At 40.4% G+C, this 16,016-nt stretch overlaps 1 protein-coding gene across 3 annotated transcripts in view; it reads left to right on the forward strand.

Annotated features, from left to right (window-relative positions):
- The window catches only part of cep152 (centrosomal protein 152), a 45,170-nt gene that overhangs the window by 17,914 nt on the left and 11,240 nt on the right, over positions 1 to 16,016 (forward strand). Inside the window, exons 14-22 of one of the 3 annotated variants that reach the window (XM_055661277.1) lie at positions 530 to 649; positions 779 to 909; positions 2,042 to 2,170; positions 2,586 to 2,718; positions 5,374 to 5,553; positions 6,701 to 6,988; positions 10,324 to 10,455; positions 14,066 to 14,710; positions 15,117 to 15,294. In XM_055661277.1, coding sequence (XP_055517252.1) covers positions 530 to 649; positions 779 to 909; positions 2,042 to 2,170; positions 2,586 to 2,718; positions 5,374 to 5,553; positions 6,701 to 6,988; positions 10,324 to 10,455; positions 14,066 to 14,710; positions 15,117 to 15,294 — 1,936 coding nt within the window. The remainder of the gene's footprint in view (positions 1 to 529; positions 650 to 778; positions 910 to 2,041; positions 2,171 to 2,585; positions 2,719 to 5,373; positions 5,554 to 6,700; positions 6,989 to 10,323; positions 10,456 to 14,065; positions 14,711 to 15,116; positions 15,295 to 16,016) is intronic. The other 2 variants (XM_055661278.1, XM_055661279.1) reach the window with 2 other exon arrangements.

A 16,016-nucleotide genomic window follows, 5' to 3' on the forward strand; every position in this document is an offset into this window, starting at 1 on the left:
GGTATTAATCTCTGGGGAGAGAAGCAGGAGAAAAACAAAACTGAATAAGGAGTCATTTGTCCATGCGTGCAACTCCAGTAAACACACCCATGTCACTTAGCCCGCAAAAGTGAGCTAGGTTTCCATCAAGATGCCGTGCTAAACTGTTATCATGTTATCTTCAATGTAAAAAAAACAAGCAATCTGAAGGAAGCACCTCATAAATAAGTTTAATCAACTTGAAATGACACCAAACTATTTAAGACATACACAGAGGTGGAAGGCAAAGTGATTTAAACTTTGGAGATATTAACTTTAGAGCCAAAGTAACTGAGGTCTGCCTCCAATTGAGAGTATACGGAGGACAAACCTTTTACCTCCACTTAGCCTCTTTGCATTCAGTGGAAGTTTCTTTTTAGACACGACTTACTGAAATATTAATGTCTTTTATTACTACGTTTTCTTTTACATCATAATACTAGGGTCACTAAATCTGCTATTATAGAACGATTCGAAGCAACATAACTAAATTTGAGTGTATATATTTTAGGTAAGAGCCATTTCTTTAGAAAAACAGTTGGAAACCAACGGATATGCTTCTGACAAGACTCTTCAAGACATAGTTGAGCAGTTACGGTGTGAGACTCGTTCTCTGCACAAAGAAATAGAGGTAAAATATTTTTTTTGCTCAAAATGTAAATCTACAATGAGTGTGTGTGCGGCCCGAAGAATACTCTTCTCAATTTAGTGGAATTGAAATTTAATTGGATTTTAAAGCAAAGCCATCTTGTTTCTTCAGGATAAACAACAAGAGATTGAAAAACTAATTCATAGCGAGAATCAGTTCAAAGCAGCAAACCAAGACTTGTACAATGAAATGCGTCGGATGATTCAAGATTTTGACCAGGATAAGCAAGAGGCAATTGACAGGTACAGCATGAAGCATTTAATGTATGAAATGGACAGGGCATGCAAGAAAATGGACAGGGCATGCAAGAAAAGCAGCATTCTAGCTCACCTGCTTCTTTCAAATTTGGGACCAAGGCTGCATTAGACTTTAACAGACAGGAAGTGACACAGCTGGCAATCTGCGGCCATCGCAACAACCTGGAGCTCATGGCTCTTATGACAGTGGAATTGATTGTAGACTTTGGTAGAGCTCCCCCCACTCACCATCAACCACATCTGTGGAATCATTTAAGTTCCTTGGAACCATCATCTCCACTGACCTTAAATGGGGGGCCACCATCGATTCCACAATCAAAAAGGCCCAACAGAGGATGTATCTCCTGCGGCAGCTGAGAAAACGCAATCTGCCACAGGCAATGATGGTCCAGTTTTATACTGCCATCATAGAGACTGTCCATATCTTCTCCGTCATGGTCTGTTTTGGCTCTGCCGCCAAGCATGACATCCGGAGGCTGCAGCGCATCATTTGATCAGCCGAGAAGGTTGTTGGTTATTGCCGATTTTCCACTATAACCGAGTAACTGGGATAAATATTAACTAGTTTAACCCAAGGCTGAGTGGGTAGAAATGCGGCACCAGGAGGTTAAAACAGGGTGAATTCACACGCAGTGCGCCAGTGATGGGCCTGGTACTCACGCTGCTCGCTCTCTCCGCTCCTGCAACCAGGTAATTGGGTAACCTGGCAAAAGTGGGGGACGGTGCATCGGGAGCCACCAGCCATTACCAGACAACCGAGGCATGTGTTGCCAGGACAACACAAGTCTTCATCCAATACCCAGGATCTCACTTTTCGGCAGCCACTGCAAATCCATGCCCCATGCAGTGCTCTTCAAGTGTTTTGCAGCTTGCTCTCTCTCTGCTGCTGCCTTTCCATTGCTCAAAACTGCAGCACACCACCTGCCAATCGCCAACATGAACAGACAAACCTGTTATAAAGAAGTCCGTAATAACGAGGGTAGACTGTATCTGACTTCCATTATATTGCTGGTTAAATGTTCGTGTGTTCCATCCTGTTGTCCATTAGTCTATTGCATTAAAAGTTTTGCTAGGTACAAACAACTTAATACTTTTTTAATATGACAAATGCCTTTAGATGTGAGCGAATTCATCAGCAACATCATGAGGATTCTAAATGTCGCCTTGAGCAGGAACTGACGGAACAGCATGAACTGGAGAAAGCTCAAATTACTCAGTTTTATGAACAGCAAATCACACAAGCAAAGTGAGTATCAAAATCATCTCCATATAGTCATTCTAACTAATTGAATAAAGAATGGAAATCGTTAATCGTACATACGAGAGGCCATGGTAACACCATTTTAAGAATCTGATATTGGTTTATTGTCGCATGTACCATGATACAGTGGAAATTGAGATCAATGAAAGTGTAATTTTTTTATTTACAAATCAGAAATCAATTCAACATCCTGGCGACAAAGTACCAAAGTGGACATGAGCACATGTATTCAAAACAAGTCTGTGAATGTGTGTACACAATGTACTAAAACTTGAACGAGTGTAATTTGAAATATTACTGTGCTGATAACAAAAAGGTGGAATTGTACTCTTCTTCATCACATGTTCCTACTGACCTAATATTCCCTTTTACCCCTTCTGAATTTTTTTTAATGTATTAGTGCTCAGCTGGAACAACTGAATCAAGAGATGTCTGGAGTACAAGAGAGTTACATTACTATCTGTAAAGAAAAAGACTCACTGGAGTGCCGATTAAGGGAGGAAATGTCCCTCAAATTAACAACAGAACAGGAAGTTAGTGAAAAACAACTCTTTTTGTTTGCTTTATTGGTTCTTTTATATGTCCCTCTTTGGGTGTAAAATCATAAGGTGCAGTGCCCTCCATAATGTTTGGGACAAAGACCCATTTATTTATTTGACTCTGTACTCCACAATTTGAGATTTGTAATCGAAAACACCACATGTGATTAAAAGTGCACACTGACAGATTTTAATAAAGAGAATTTTTATACATTTTGATTTCACCATGTAGAATACAGCTGTATTTATACATAGACCCCCCCCCCCATTTCAGGGCCCCATAATGTTTGGTGTACAGCGATGTCATGTAAATGAAAGTAGTCATGTTTAGTATTTTGTTGCATAACCTTTGCATGCAATGACTGCTTGAAGTCTGCGATTCATGGCGATCACCAGTTGCTGGGTGTCTTCTCTGGTGATGCTCTGTTAGCCTTGTTTTGCAGCCATCTTTAGCTTATGCTTGTTTTGAGGGGTAGTCACCTTCACTTTAGCATATTAAAGGCATGCTCAATTGTGATTAGATTGGGTGATTGACTTGGCCACTCAAGAATTTACCCTTTTTTTAGATTTGAAAAACTTCTTTGTTGCTTTAGCAGTATGTTTGGGATCATTGTCTACTGTAAAATGAACCGCCGGCCAATGAGTTCTGAGGCATTTGTTTGAACTTGAGCAGATAAGACGTATCTATACACTTCAGATGGTAGAATATGCTACTAACATCAGCAGTTGTATCATCAATGACGATAGCCAGTACCTTCAGCAGCCATACATGCCCAGGCCATAACACCTCCACCACTGCGTTTCACAGTTGAGATGCTATTCTTTGGATCTTGGGCAGTTCTCTCCTCGATACTTTGCTCTTGCCATCACTCTGATATTACTCTGATAAGTTAATCTTCGTCTCATCTGTCCACAAGACCTTTTACCAGAACTGTGGTTGTTTTAAGTACCTCTTGGCAAATTATAAACTGGTCATCCTATTTTTGCCGCTAACCAGTGGTTTGTGTCTTGCAGTGTAGCCTCTGTATTTCTGTTCATGAAGTCTCCTGCAGACAGTGGTCATTGACAAATCCACACCTGACTCCTGAAGAGTGTTTCTGATCTGTCGGACAGCTGTTTGGGGATTTTTCTTTATTATAGAGAGAATACTTCTGTCATCAGCTGTGGAGGTCTTCCTTGGCCTGCCAGTCTCTTTGCGATTAGTAAACTCACCAGTGCTCGCTTTCTTCTTAATGATGTTGCAAACAGTTGATTTTGGTAAGCCCAAGGTTTGGCTGATGTCTCTAACAGTTTTATTTGTGTTTCTCAGTCTCGTGATGGCTTAGTTGACTTTCATTGGCACAACTTTGGTCCTCATGTTGATAAACGGTTTCCAAAGGTGATGGAAAGACTAGGTGCTGAGAGCTCTCTTATACCTGCAGTAAGAAGGCAATTAAGCACACCTGTTCCATTACAAACACATGTGAAGCCATGTATCTCAAACATTATGGCACCCTGAAATGGGGGGACTATGTATAAACACTGCTGTAATTTCAACATGGTGAAACCAAAATGTATAAAAATGGCCTTTATTAAAATCTGACAATGTGCACATTAACCATATGTGAATTTCTTTCTATTACAAATCTAAAATTATGGAGTACAGAGGCAAATAAATAAATGATGGGTCTGTGTCCCAAACATTATTGAGGGCACTGTATGTGTTTATTGACATTTTGGAGACATCATAATGTATAATAGACATTATATTTGCCATTCCACTTTTTTTCTTTGCACTGCGTAAATCTTATACTGATTTGAAAGACTGGGTGAATATTAAATGGAAACTTATTCAGGCTTACTAAATCCAGCTGTTGAAGAATATTTCAGTAGCGCTTCAAATTGGGTTTTAATGATTTCTAACTGTTTTGTTTGAATATTGACCCTAATGTGATTCTTATGCAGGTTGGAAGTGGTGTTTATGTTTAATTATGTGGCTATCTTTAAACTTCATTTGCCATTAACAATAGTTAGTTGTGTGAATATATTGCTCACGTTGGCTGCCGTCCACTTGTAGGGAAAATCTCTCCAAAAAAACATGTGGTAGTAATGGATTTTCAAGAGTGACAAATTACTGTAATCACTTACAATATAATCCTATTACCTCTTAAAATCTGAGTTCAAATTCAACCAAGTTTTGGTTCAAAATATGATCCTGAGCTAAAACCTTTTGGAAGAGATTTCTCAGTTCCTTTTAATGGTTTATTATCCACGGATGAATGATCCTACTTTGGAAAAATAGAAATATCCCACTGGAAATATTTTCAAGCACATGAGATTCTCCAAAAAAAGATTAGCATGCAGACAATTTTCCTGATTTTTGAAATAGAATGTCAAGTAACCAAAAATTAGCATAATCTCACTATTAAAATGTATTTCTATGCAATAATAAGAATAATGTACTGATAGAATAATGTAGAATTCCTGTGACCCAGTGCCCTTAACACCCAGTTCACCAAGCTCTAAACACTTGGGGAAAATTAGTAAGTTTTTGTCAGAGGCTTTATTTTTCAGTCTTGACTACTACTACTTAGGGAATGGGTATTTGTACTGGTCTTAAATATAAATGCCTTGTTGCTGCAATACCTGATGTGAATTTCAATGTTTCAGATGAAAAGGACATTTTCAGTACAATTGCAAGATAATTTGACTGAACTTCATGGAAAGCACAAGGTTGCAATGGAAGCTGCAAAGCAACAGTGGATGGCAGCAAAAGAAATCGACATCAAGTTGCAAATTGAGAGCCAATTAGGGCTAGCAAAAACACAGTGGCAAGAAGAACAACAAAAAGTAATACCCTTGGCAATTAATGAATGTTCAAAAATCATTTGACATGCAGAGGATATACATTTACTACTAGCCTCCTATCATGAATCTTTTGTATGCTCAAGATTTCTCTGGTATTTCTTAAGGAATTATTTAAATTTTTTAAATTTACTTTATTGGTTTATATTTTGATAATTGTTTTGTTCCGTATTAGCAGTTTTGTCTTTTTACTGATCTACATCCTCTCCACTAATAGAAAATACTTAATATTAGATTTTATTTTAACAATAAAACCAGTACATAATTATTTTAATAGTGATAGTTCTGAATTGGAAGTATTATGTAAATGTTCCAGCTTCCATTAGGTTTATAGCTAGAAAAGCCTGGAACCAAAGAAAACATAGGACATTGCTGCCTCGGGACATGCAGGGTGCTTTGCAGCCAGTTTAGTAGTCCAAAGTATAGTTGTTGTAAAGTTGGGTAATGTCACCAGAATGTACACATTATACACATGGTAATATACACAGCACAGAGTAATACACACAATATGGGTAATGTAACAGCATTATGTTGTCTGGGATGATGTTTCTTTCTTTGTTTTTATTTTGTTTGATTAATGAATGCTAGGTAGAGAATTGTGGGTAACACAACACCTTTCTCATTAATGGTGTATCTGATAGGGTAGTATTCGGTGGTGCTTCTAGCTCTTAATGCACAGCAAACCATGAGCTCAAAGAATTTATATAATGAGAACTTCTAAGATGAAGATTTCAGGATAAAAACCCCTTTTATGATTGTGTAAGACTGAGTGTCGACTGATGGAGGCTGCATTATGCATGCGGTGCGCCAAATAGTTCATTTCCATGCTGTATGACTCTGAGAATGCACCTCTCCTTGTTAGATTAATAACTGCTGTTCAGTTGCATGCAGTACTCTAGCATTGGGGAATAAACAAGGTATTTGCAGCTTTGTGATGCACATGCTTGTGTAGAATTTATTCTAGATCCATGGAGTTGTGATTGCTAAACATCTATCAAAACTACGTCTTAAATAGATCGTATGTTTTTCATATAACTAGCATACATAATGTATCTATAATTATACTCACACAATTGAGGATGTTTTAATTTTGGGTATTGTTCTGTTGTCACTAATGTCTTTTTGATTTTAGATTAAGGAACAAGCAATACAAGAAATTGAAACGGAATGGCAGCTTCGTCTCCACAAGGCTGTAGAGCAAAATACTTATTTAAAGAGAGAGACAGGAAGTCAAAATAAGGAATCTTTTGACAGGGAGAAGGAGGTTTATACATGTCAAGAATTGGAAGCTCAGATTGCAAGTCTAAAAATGACAATGGAGCAGCAAGCTAAGGAGGAAAAAATAGTGGCAGTTGGTAAAGCATTACAGCAACTTGAACTAGAACTGCAGAAAAAGCATGAAGATAATATAGCCAGACAGGTAAGATATGAAACATTGTACCAGCATAGAATATGATAATCCATGGTAAGTAATGCTTCAAAGAGATAACTATTTAAATAGAACAAATTGCAGCAGCTTTGGCTGAGATATATACATCATCATAGACACTGGTGAGGTGTGGGAAGACTGGAGGGTGGCTAATGTAATGCCTCTATTTAAGAAGGGCATCAAAGAAAAAACCTAGGAACTATAAGATCAACATCTGTGGTAGGCAAATTACTGGAGAGGATTCTGAATGCAAGAGATAAAGGTATTTGGGAAGACATGGGTTGATTAGGGATGGTCTGCATGAGTTTGTGTGTGGAAGATTGTATCTCGTTTGATTTTTGAAGAAGAAACCAAAAAGTTGATAAGGGCAGGACCATAGATGTAATTGGCCTTTTATGGACTTTAGCATGGTCTTTGTTAAAGTTCGCATGATAGGCTTCTCTTGAAGGTTACTTCAAGTGGCTTAATAGTAGGAAACCGGGGGTAGTGATAGAAGGTGGTTTATCGGACTGGAGGCCTGTGACTAGTGGTATGCTGGCCCATTGCTGTTTGTCATCTATATCAGTAATTTTGGTTGTGCCACAGCTTATCGCAATGTCTTAGGATACATTTATCAGGCCCCAGGACTTTATCTATCTTTCTGTTTTAAGACCACCAGCACCCCTGTAACCTAGACTATTTTTCAAGACATTGCTATCCCTTTTTTGCCCTCTTAACTGCACTCCTGCATCCTACACCTGACATATGTTTCTTACTTTTCCTTGACGAGAACCTCAATATCGTGACACAATAACCTTGGCACCTCGTGTTCCCTACTGCCAACTCTTAACAGGAACATACTGGGCCTGAATTCACTCCATCTCTCATTTAAAAGCCTTCTACTTATGTTCCTTTACCAGGAAGCCATCTCCCCCAATCAACTTTTGAAAGTTCATGTGTAATGTCATCAAAATTTGCCTTGCCCCAATTTAGGACTTCAACAATGAATACTGGTCCAAAACGGCTCCCCAACTAACACTTGAGTCGCCTGTCCTGTCATATTTCCGAAGAGCAGGTTGTTTTTCCTCGTCTCTAGTGCTATTTTCATATTGATTGTGAAAATCTTCACAAATACTAAACCAATTTCACCCCATTCAACCCCTGAGCACTTTGGCAGTCCCAGTTGATATTTAGAAAGTTATAATCTGCCACTATTACAACCCTATTATTCTTGCAGCTATCTGTGATCTCCCTACAAGTTTCCTCCTGTAATTTTTTTTAATGACTAAAGTGTAATCCCATCAAAGTGTTCATGGCTATATTTTTCAGTCCCAGTCATAGCTTCACTGGGAAATCTCCTAAGAATATCCTCTCTTACAATTATTTTATGACTCATTGATAAAATACATCTCTTGATGCTCCTGAACACATCATCAGTGATGCAACCTGGGTCATTGGGTGTTTCGGGTCTTTCAACATCAGATGCCCTTGCCGTGGTTGATCAGACCACAACTTGTGTTCAGGTGGCATTCGCTCCTCCCCATGGACCTCCTCTCCTGATCCAGTGCCATCTCGAGGCTTTTTCATCTGCCTCTGTGGTGTTCTTGATGGCTCTTCTCGCCACTCCGTTGATGCCCAGTGCACTCAAGGATTTGTAGAGCGATTGCCCTGCAAAACCTCTGCAGCCAACCTCGATGGGCATACACCTCGCCTTCCAGCCCTGCTTACGGCAGTCTATGACCAGCTCTTCATATTTGGTCATCTTCCTCTCGTGCGCCTCCTCCAGACGGTCCTCCCACGGCACTGTCAGTTCCAACAAGACGATGATTTTTGTCACCTCTGAGACCAGGAGGATGTCTGGCCTTTGGGTGGTCGTTGTGATATGTCGTGGGAACTTCAGCTGATTCCTGGTTGCTGTGGTTCTGGGCAGCTGCAATCCGGCCTTCACGAAGGTGATCATCTGGGTGACGGGGCATGCTCGTCTGCAGCTGCTGATTCCCATGCTGATGGCTTCTGCAATGGGTTTAAGAACTTGATCGTGACGCCAGGTGTAACGGCCCTTTGGGCAGCAGCTCAGGATGTGTTCCAGCGTCCCCTTGCCTGAGCATTGCGGGCAATCCGGAGATTCCGCTTTGCCCCAGATGAAGAGGTTCAATGGGCTGGGCAGGACATCGTACATTGCCTAGAACACAAACTTGATACGCTGTGGTTCAGCTCGCCAGAGCTCAGTCCGTGTGACTTTTTGGTCCATGGCCAGCTCCCACCTTGTCCAGCCCCCCTGCTGCCTCAAGCCAACCGCTCTAGGAGACCTGCCCTCACTTCAAGAGTCAAGAGTCAATTTAATTGTCATTTGGACCCCTTGAGGTCCAAACGAAATGCCGTTTCTGCAGCCATACATTACAAACAAATAGACCCCAGACACAACATAATTTACATTTTACATAAACATCCATCACATTGCTGTGATGGAAGGCCAAAAAAAACTTATCTCTCCACTGCACTCTTCCCCCCCCCCGATGTCAGAGTCAAAGTCAAAGCCCCCGGCTGGCGATGGCGATTGTCCCGCGGCCATTAAAGCCACGCCGGGTGGTGCAAGATCGCCCACCGGGTCTTGGTGTTACAGCCCCCGACGTGCGCTCGCAGAGTCCCGCGGCCATTCAAAGCCGCGCGGGGCAGTGATGTTAGGCCCCGCTCCAGGAGCTCTTCGACCCCGCAGCTCGGGCGGGAGAAGTCGCCGTTGCAGGAGCCCTGAAAAGCGGTCTCCCTCCAGGGACCCGCGGGCTCCCGGTGCCGCCGTCCGCAGACCCGCAGTTGCAGCCTCCGACTCAGCAGCAGCAGCAGCAGCGCTCCACCACCGCTCCGGACTCGGCCAGCTCCGCGACGGTGAGGTGAGTCGGCACCAGAGTCCCCGGTCTTCTTCTGTTGGAGGCCGTTCCTCATTGCAGCCCCAACGACAACGGAGACCCGACAAGAAAAGGTCGGGTCTCCCGTGCAGGGAGAGATTTAAAAGTTGCCCCCTCCCTCCCCACCCCCCCACACACACACACCCCAACAAAAAATAACAAAAACTACATATAAACATAGACAAAAAAATAATAAAAACGCGGACGGGCTGCAGAGGCCGCTGCTGACGAGAGTCGCGCCGCCTTCCTCCTGGACCAGCCTGCGCCTTTCCTTCCCCTTGGCCTTGTCAAATTGGGGAGTTGGGAAGCTTTTCTATGAATCAAAATATATTATGAATCTTTTTGTTAATTGAAAATTTTATAAAATAAAACTTTATTTACTGATTGAAACAGTAACAATTGGAGAGGAATAGAAATGGTTAAAAAAATATTTTGTTTTTTAAGGTGGAAATAGCCTTAACAAAAGCTCGTGAACGTTGGTTGGAAGAATTGACTAACCTGCCTGAATACAGAGCCAATTTACAAATTGAGGAAACAAAATGGGGGCGAAAGCATGAAGAAGATGTAGAAATGAAGGTCAGGTGTTTCAGCCACATCTTTTTGCGTAGTTTGACAGTCTGGCTACAAATGATTAATATTCAATTTAAGAAGCCTAAAAAAGATGGAGCTGAAACTTTTTTGAGAGCTTATTTTATTCAGTGATGATGAGTTTTACTATAATATTTACAAAATAATATTTTTGATCTTTATACACTACTCGCGTAAAAATTTCCCCCTTATGGTAAACAAGTACTACATATAACATGAAATGTAAACTAGTATAGTTACTAATCTAGCATATAATATGAAATGTGAGACATTAGTGCAGAAATGATAGAGATTGGCAATTCATTATCCACATCATTGTATATTTCCAATTTGCTTTTGTCTGAATCAATTCACTATAGATTGCCCAGAATATTTTTAAAACCTGCAATGTGAGTTGTCATTCATTTGTATGATTACAGTGATTGTATGATTGTCCTATAATGTTTGGGACAAAGACCGATCATTTATTTATTTGCCTCTGTACTCCGCAATCTGAGATTTGTCATTTAAAAAAAATCAGATGTGATTAAAATGCTCATTATCAGATTTTTATACATTTTGGTTTCACCATGTAGAATTTCCAGCTGTGTTTAAACATAGTTCCCCCATTTCAGGGCACTGTAATGTTTGGGACACATGGCTTCACAAGCGTTTGTAATTGCTCAGGTGTGTTTAATTGCCTCCTTAATGCAGGTATAAGAGAGCTCTCGGCACCTTGTCTTTCCTTCAGTCTTTCCATAACCTTTGGAAACTTTTATTGCTGTTTATCAACATGAGGACCAAAGTTGTGCCAATGAAAGTCAAAGAAGCCTTTATGAGACTGAGAAACATGATTAAAACTGTTAGAGACATCAGCCAAACCTTAGGCTTACCAAAATCAACTGTTTGGAACATCATTAAGAAGAAAGAGAGCACCAGTGAGCTTACTAATCGCAAATGAACTGGCAGGGCAAGGAAGACCTCCACAGGTGATGACAGAAGAACACCTGTCTGACAGATCTGAAACACTCTTCAGGTGTGGATTTGTTAATGGCCACTTTCTGCAGAAGACTTAATGAACAGAAATACAGATGCAAACCACTAGTTAGATGCAAAAATAGGATGGCTGGGATACAGTTTGCCAAGTAGTACTTAAAAGAGCAACCACAGTTCTGAGAAAAGGTCTTGTGGACAGATGAAATGAAGATTAACTTATATCAGAGTGATGGCAAGAGCAAAGTATGGAGGAGAGAAGGAACTGCTCAAGATCCAAAGCATACCACCTCATCTGTGAAGGTGGTGGTGGCGGTGGGGGTGTTATGGACTGGGCATGTATGGCTGCTGAAGGTACTAGCTCACTTATCTTCATTGATGATACAACTGCTGATGGTAGTAGCATAATGAATTCTGAAGTGTATAGATACATCCTATCTGCTCAAGTTCAAACAAATGCCTCAAAACTCATTGGCCGGTGGTTCATTCTACAGCAAGACAATGATCCCAAACATACTGCTACAGCAAGAAAGGAGTTTTTCAAAGGTAAAATATGGTCAATCTTGAGTGGCCAATTCAATCACCCAATCTGAACTCAATTGAGCATGCCTTTTATATGTTGAAGAGAAAACTGAAGGGGACTAGCCCCCAAAACAAGCATATGGTAAAGATGGCTGCAATACAGGCCTGCCAGAGCATCACCAGAGAAGCCACCCAGCAACTGGTGATGTCCATAAATCACAGACTTCAAGCAGTCATTGCATGAAAAGGATATGCAACAAAATACTAAACATGACTACTTTAATTTACATGACATTGCCGTGTCCCAAACATTGTGGTGCCCTGAAATGGGGGACTATGTGTAAACACTGCTGTAATTTCTACATGGTGATACCCAAAATGTATAAAAATGGCCTTTATTAAAATCTGACAATGTGCACTTTAACCACATGTGATTTTTTTTTTTTTTTTGTCCTATTACAAATCTCAAATTGTGGAGTACAGAGGCAAATAAATAAATGATGGGTCTTTGTCCGAAACATTATGGAGGGCTCTGTACGTAATTTTTATCTTGAAGTTAATCCTGGTCAGAAGCTGTGAACATGTTTTTTGAATGCAGCACATGTAACTCTTCCTTTAGTGCAGTGGAATGGAATCTCGCAGGCAGTGTAAATTGTGCTGTTGCCACTTTACTGTGCTAAACACATTACCTTATTGCCTTCCAACTATAAAAGTAAACATGCTACAAGATGAATTGGGGATGAAGTTATAGATTTAAGTTCTTAAGTTTTTCCAAATACAGAGCAATGGTAATTTGAAGATCTTGCCAACATAGAATAACACATTCATTCCTTCAGCAAATAGTATTTTTATTGTACTAGACACACATTCAGCATAGGACATTTATAATTGGAGCTTATGAAATTAAAAACTGAATAAATTCCTAGATTTGTACTCTGGCAGACTATATGTAGTAGTGTTCTGCAAGGCTCAGTTCTTTTTGCAGAATGTAGGAATGATCTGGATGTTAATGACTAGATTTTGGTTAAGTTTACGGTTGAGCGCTGTGGTAATTGCAAGCTGTCTGTCATTGGTTTAATTAGGTGACATAGATATATTTGAGGAAGGCAAACAAGGTATAGAAATGCATGTAACTGAGAAGTACTGAAATGTGTAGATCAATACAGGAATCTTAGAGTGTGCCCACTTATCCCTGATGATAAACACACAGTGCTGTAGTAACTCAGCAGATGAGGCAGCATCTGAGGAAGGAATGGATTGGCAGTGTTTCAGGTTGGGACTATTCTTCAGTCTTGTCGAGTGGAGATAGAAAGAGGCGGAGGTGGGACAAGGCCTGGCAATGGATAGGTGACTGGGGGGGGGGGGTTACTTGGCAGATGGGTGGACAAAGGCTAAAGATGAATGGAGACAAACGGGTATTGGGCAAAGTATGCCTACTTTGAAGATGTTTACTTCTCTCCTGGAACACTGAGAGACTCTCACTGCTCCTCCTCAGTGATTTCTGCTAATCTCCTGCACTTAGACCATGTTTTGACCTGGACTCGCTACTACAGCCATGTGTGTTTCCTCATCTGCCAATCAAACCTTACTTGATTGTATTATGGTCAGTAACCAGTGGTGATAGATTTAAATGATGGTGCAAGAGAGGGCAGAAATGGAGGGGGAAGAATCTTTCTTTCCCCCCCCCCCCCCCCCCCCTCTCGTCCCTCTCTCCCCCCCACCTGGAATTGCAGATTGCACCCATTTCTTCCCTTTCCCGCTATATTCCTTCCTCTGGCTTCACAATTCACACGCTATCCTCATCTCACACTTTGACCTTTGTCCAACCATCTGCCTATCAACCCGCATCCCCCTCACCTATATCCATCTACCACTTGCCAGGCTTTGTCCTGTTCACACCACTCTTCCACTTTCTGCCTCTCCAACACTACAATCAGTTTGAAGAAGAGTCCCGACCCAAAACATCACCTATCCATGTTCTCCAGAGATGCTGCCTGACTTGTTAAGTTACTGCAGCACTTTGTGTCTTTTTCATTGGAGTAAAGAAGTGTTGTTTTATCATTAAGATAGATTTGTTAATTTCATCGTTACTTGTTATTTACAGATAGCAACAGTGCTGAGAGAAAATGAAGAAAAATGGAAGAAATATGCTTTGAAAGAAAGTGAGAAAGCTGGATCTAGTGTTAAAACTGTAGAATTACAGGAAAAAATCCACATCCTGGAACGTAATTTAGAACTTCAGAAAGAAGAAGCATCGGCAGTTGCTAAAGCGGAATTGGCAAAAGTTCAAACTCAGTGGAATAAGGAAAAACAAGAAGAGATCAACAGAATTCATGAATTAAATGAGAATGATTATCGAGCCTTCTTAGATGAGCATAGACATAAACTCAATGAGGTTCTTAAAGCAGCTAAAGAGGACTTTACAAGGCAGAGAAATGAGCTACTTGCACAAAAGGATGCAGAATTAAATCTACGTATCTTGGAGAAACAAAAAGAATGGTCAGCTCACCAAAAGGAACAGATTAGGCGTGAAAAACAGCAATACGAGTCTGAGCTTATTGCTGAAATTGAGCATTATTTGAGGCAAATCTCAAAACATATCAAGAAATCTGAGACTCCATATTTGAGAATAGAGAAATGTTGTGACCCCATCAACCCCATACATGCGCAGGTTGATAAGGTGAAAAACCATCTCCAGGAAGTTTGTACAAAACTGGTTGAAGAGATCCTAGAGATTGTACAGAACGAGGTAATGGAAAGGAGTTGTTGATAATTTGGAAAAATATGCTATCCTACATGGATTCTGAACTCATCATTGGTAGTTGCATTAGTTGTACACATCAATTGTTTTTCCTGCCAAAGAACGGTCCTGCACTCCTGCAAATTCTTACGCACTCTTATGGTTTAGTAATGTTTGTTGTGTCTACTGATTTCACTTCTATTCTCCCTTCACATTTAGAAAATCACATTGACCTTTACTGTGTTGATAATGTTGTGATGAGCATATTTGAGACTTTACTTATGTGAGGCATCAAGCCAATTTGTCCCATTTACATATGCGCTTTCAGATAGCAAAACAGAGTTTATGTACATTAATACTGTCTCAATCAATATTTTGAGTGATTTGATTTATACATTGAACATTTTTTTAACAGGAGAATAAAGTGGATCTGCAAAATGCATTAAGACAAACAGAAAAGCAACATGAAGAATATAAAACTGAAAAGGAGGCACAGCTCAGAAAACTTGAGCTATCTGAACTTCAGCTCAAACAAGAATTAAATCATTTGCAGCAAACGTTGAATATCACGCAGCCAAAGGAACTCAAACGTGGTATTTCAGTTATTCTTTCTAAATTCAAAAATTGAATATGGTTAATATTTGCATTTAATTGTTTTAAACCTGTCCAGAGTTCTAAATGTTTATTTCTCATATGGACCTGATATGAACCAGAATCATTAATCTTTTACAGGCACGTTAGGAGCAAACCAAACTAAATAAAATAAATAAACAAGCATACAATAAATCATCAGGTATACTAAATAAACTAGACCAAGATAATGCAAAGCAAGCAGAGCAACCATGGTAGTACAAAGTTGATTGTGGTTCGATGCTGAGGTGGGGTTGTGCAAGGTGATTCAAGAACCAGATGCTTGGGATGAAGCTGAAGATAACTGATCTCACGTTCCTTTACCTTCTTCCGGATGGTATCAGAGGGAAGATGGCATGATCAGGGTGGCGTGAGTCTTTGATATTAGCAGCCTGGGGTGAGCCATGTCTCTGTGACACAGAGTACACAGTATCCACTCGTGTCCTTTTGGTAAAGCAGACTTGTTCTTAAGTCCTCAATCTTATTTTCTAGAGACTGTACATTGACCAAGAGGATCCAAGGGAGGGGGTGGGGGAGGAGTTTTAGTCCTTGACACGTCATTCTTAGTTGAAGGCTACCCCAGTGACCTCCATTCCCAGGCTCGATGGAGGCCTCCTTGGTCCTTCCAGGTTTTGTACTCGGTGTCACGAGCTCTGGATCTCTCTGTCAACAATTGTAGGATTGT

This window comes from Leucoraja erinacea, chromosome 33 (genome assembly GCF_028641065.1).
Source record: "Leucoraja erinacea ecotype New England chromosome 33, Leri_hhj_1, whole genome shotgun sequence".
NCBI classification, from domain to species: Eukaryota; Metazoa; Chordata; class Chondrichthyes; order Rajiformes; family Rajidae; genus Leucoraja; species Leucoraja erinaceus.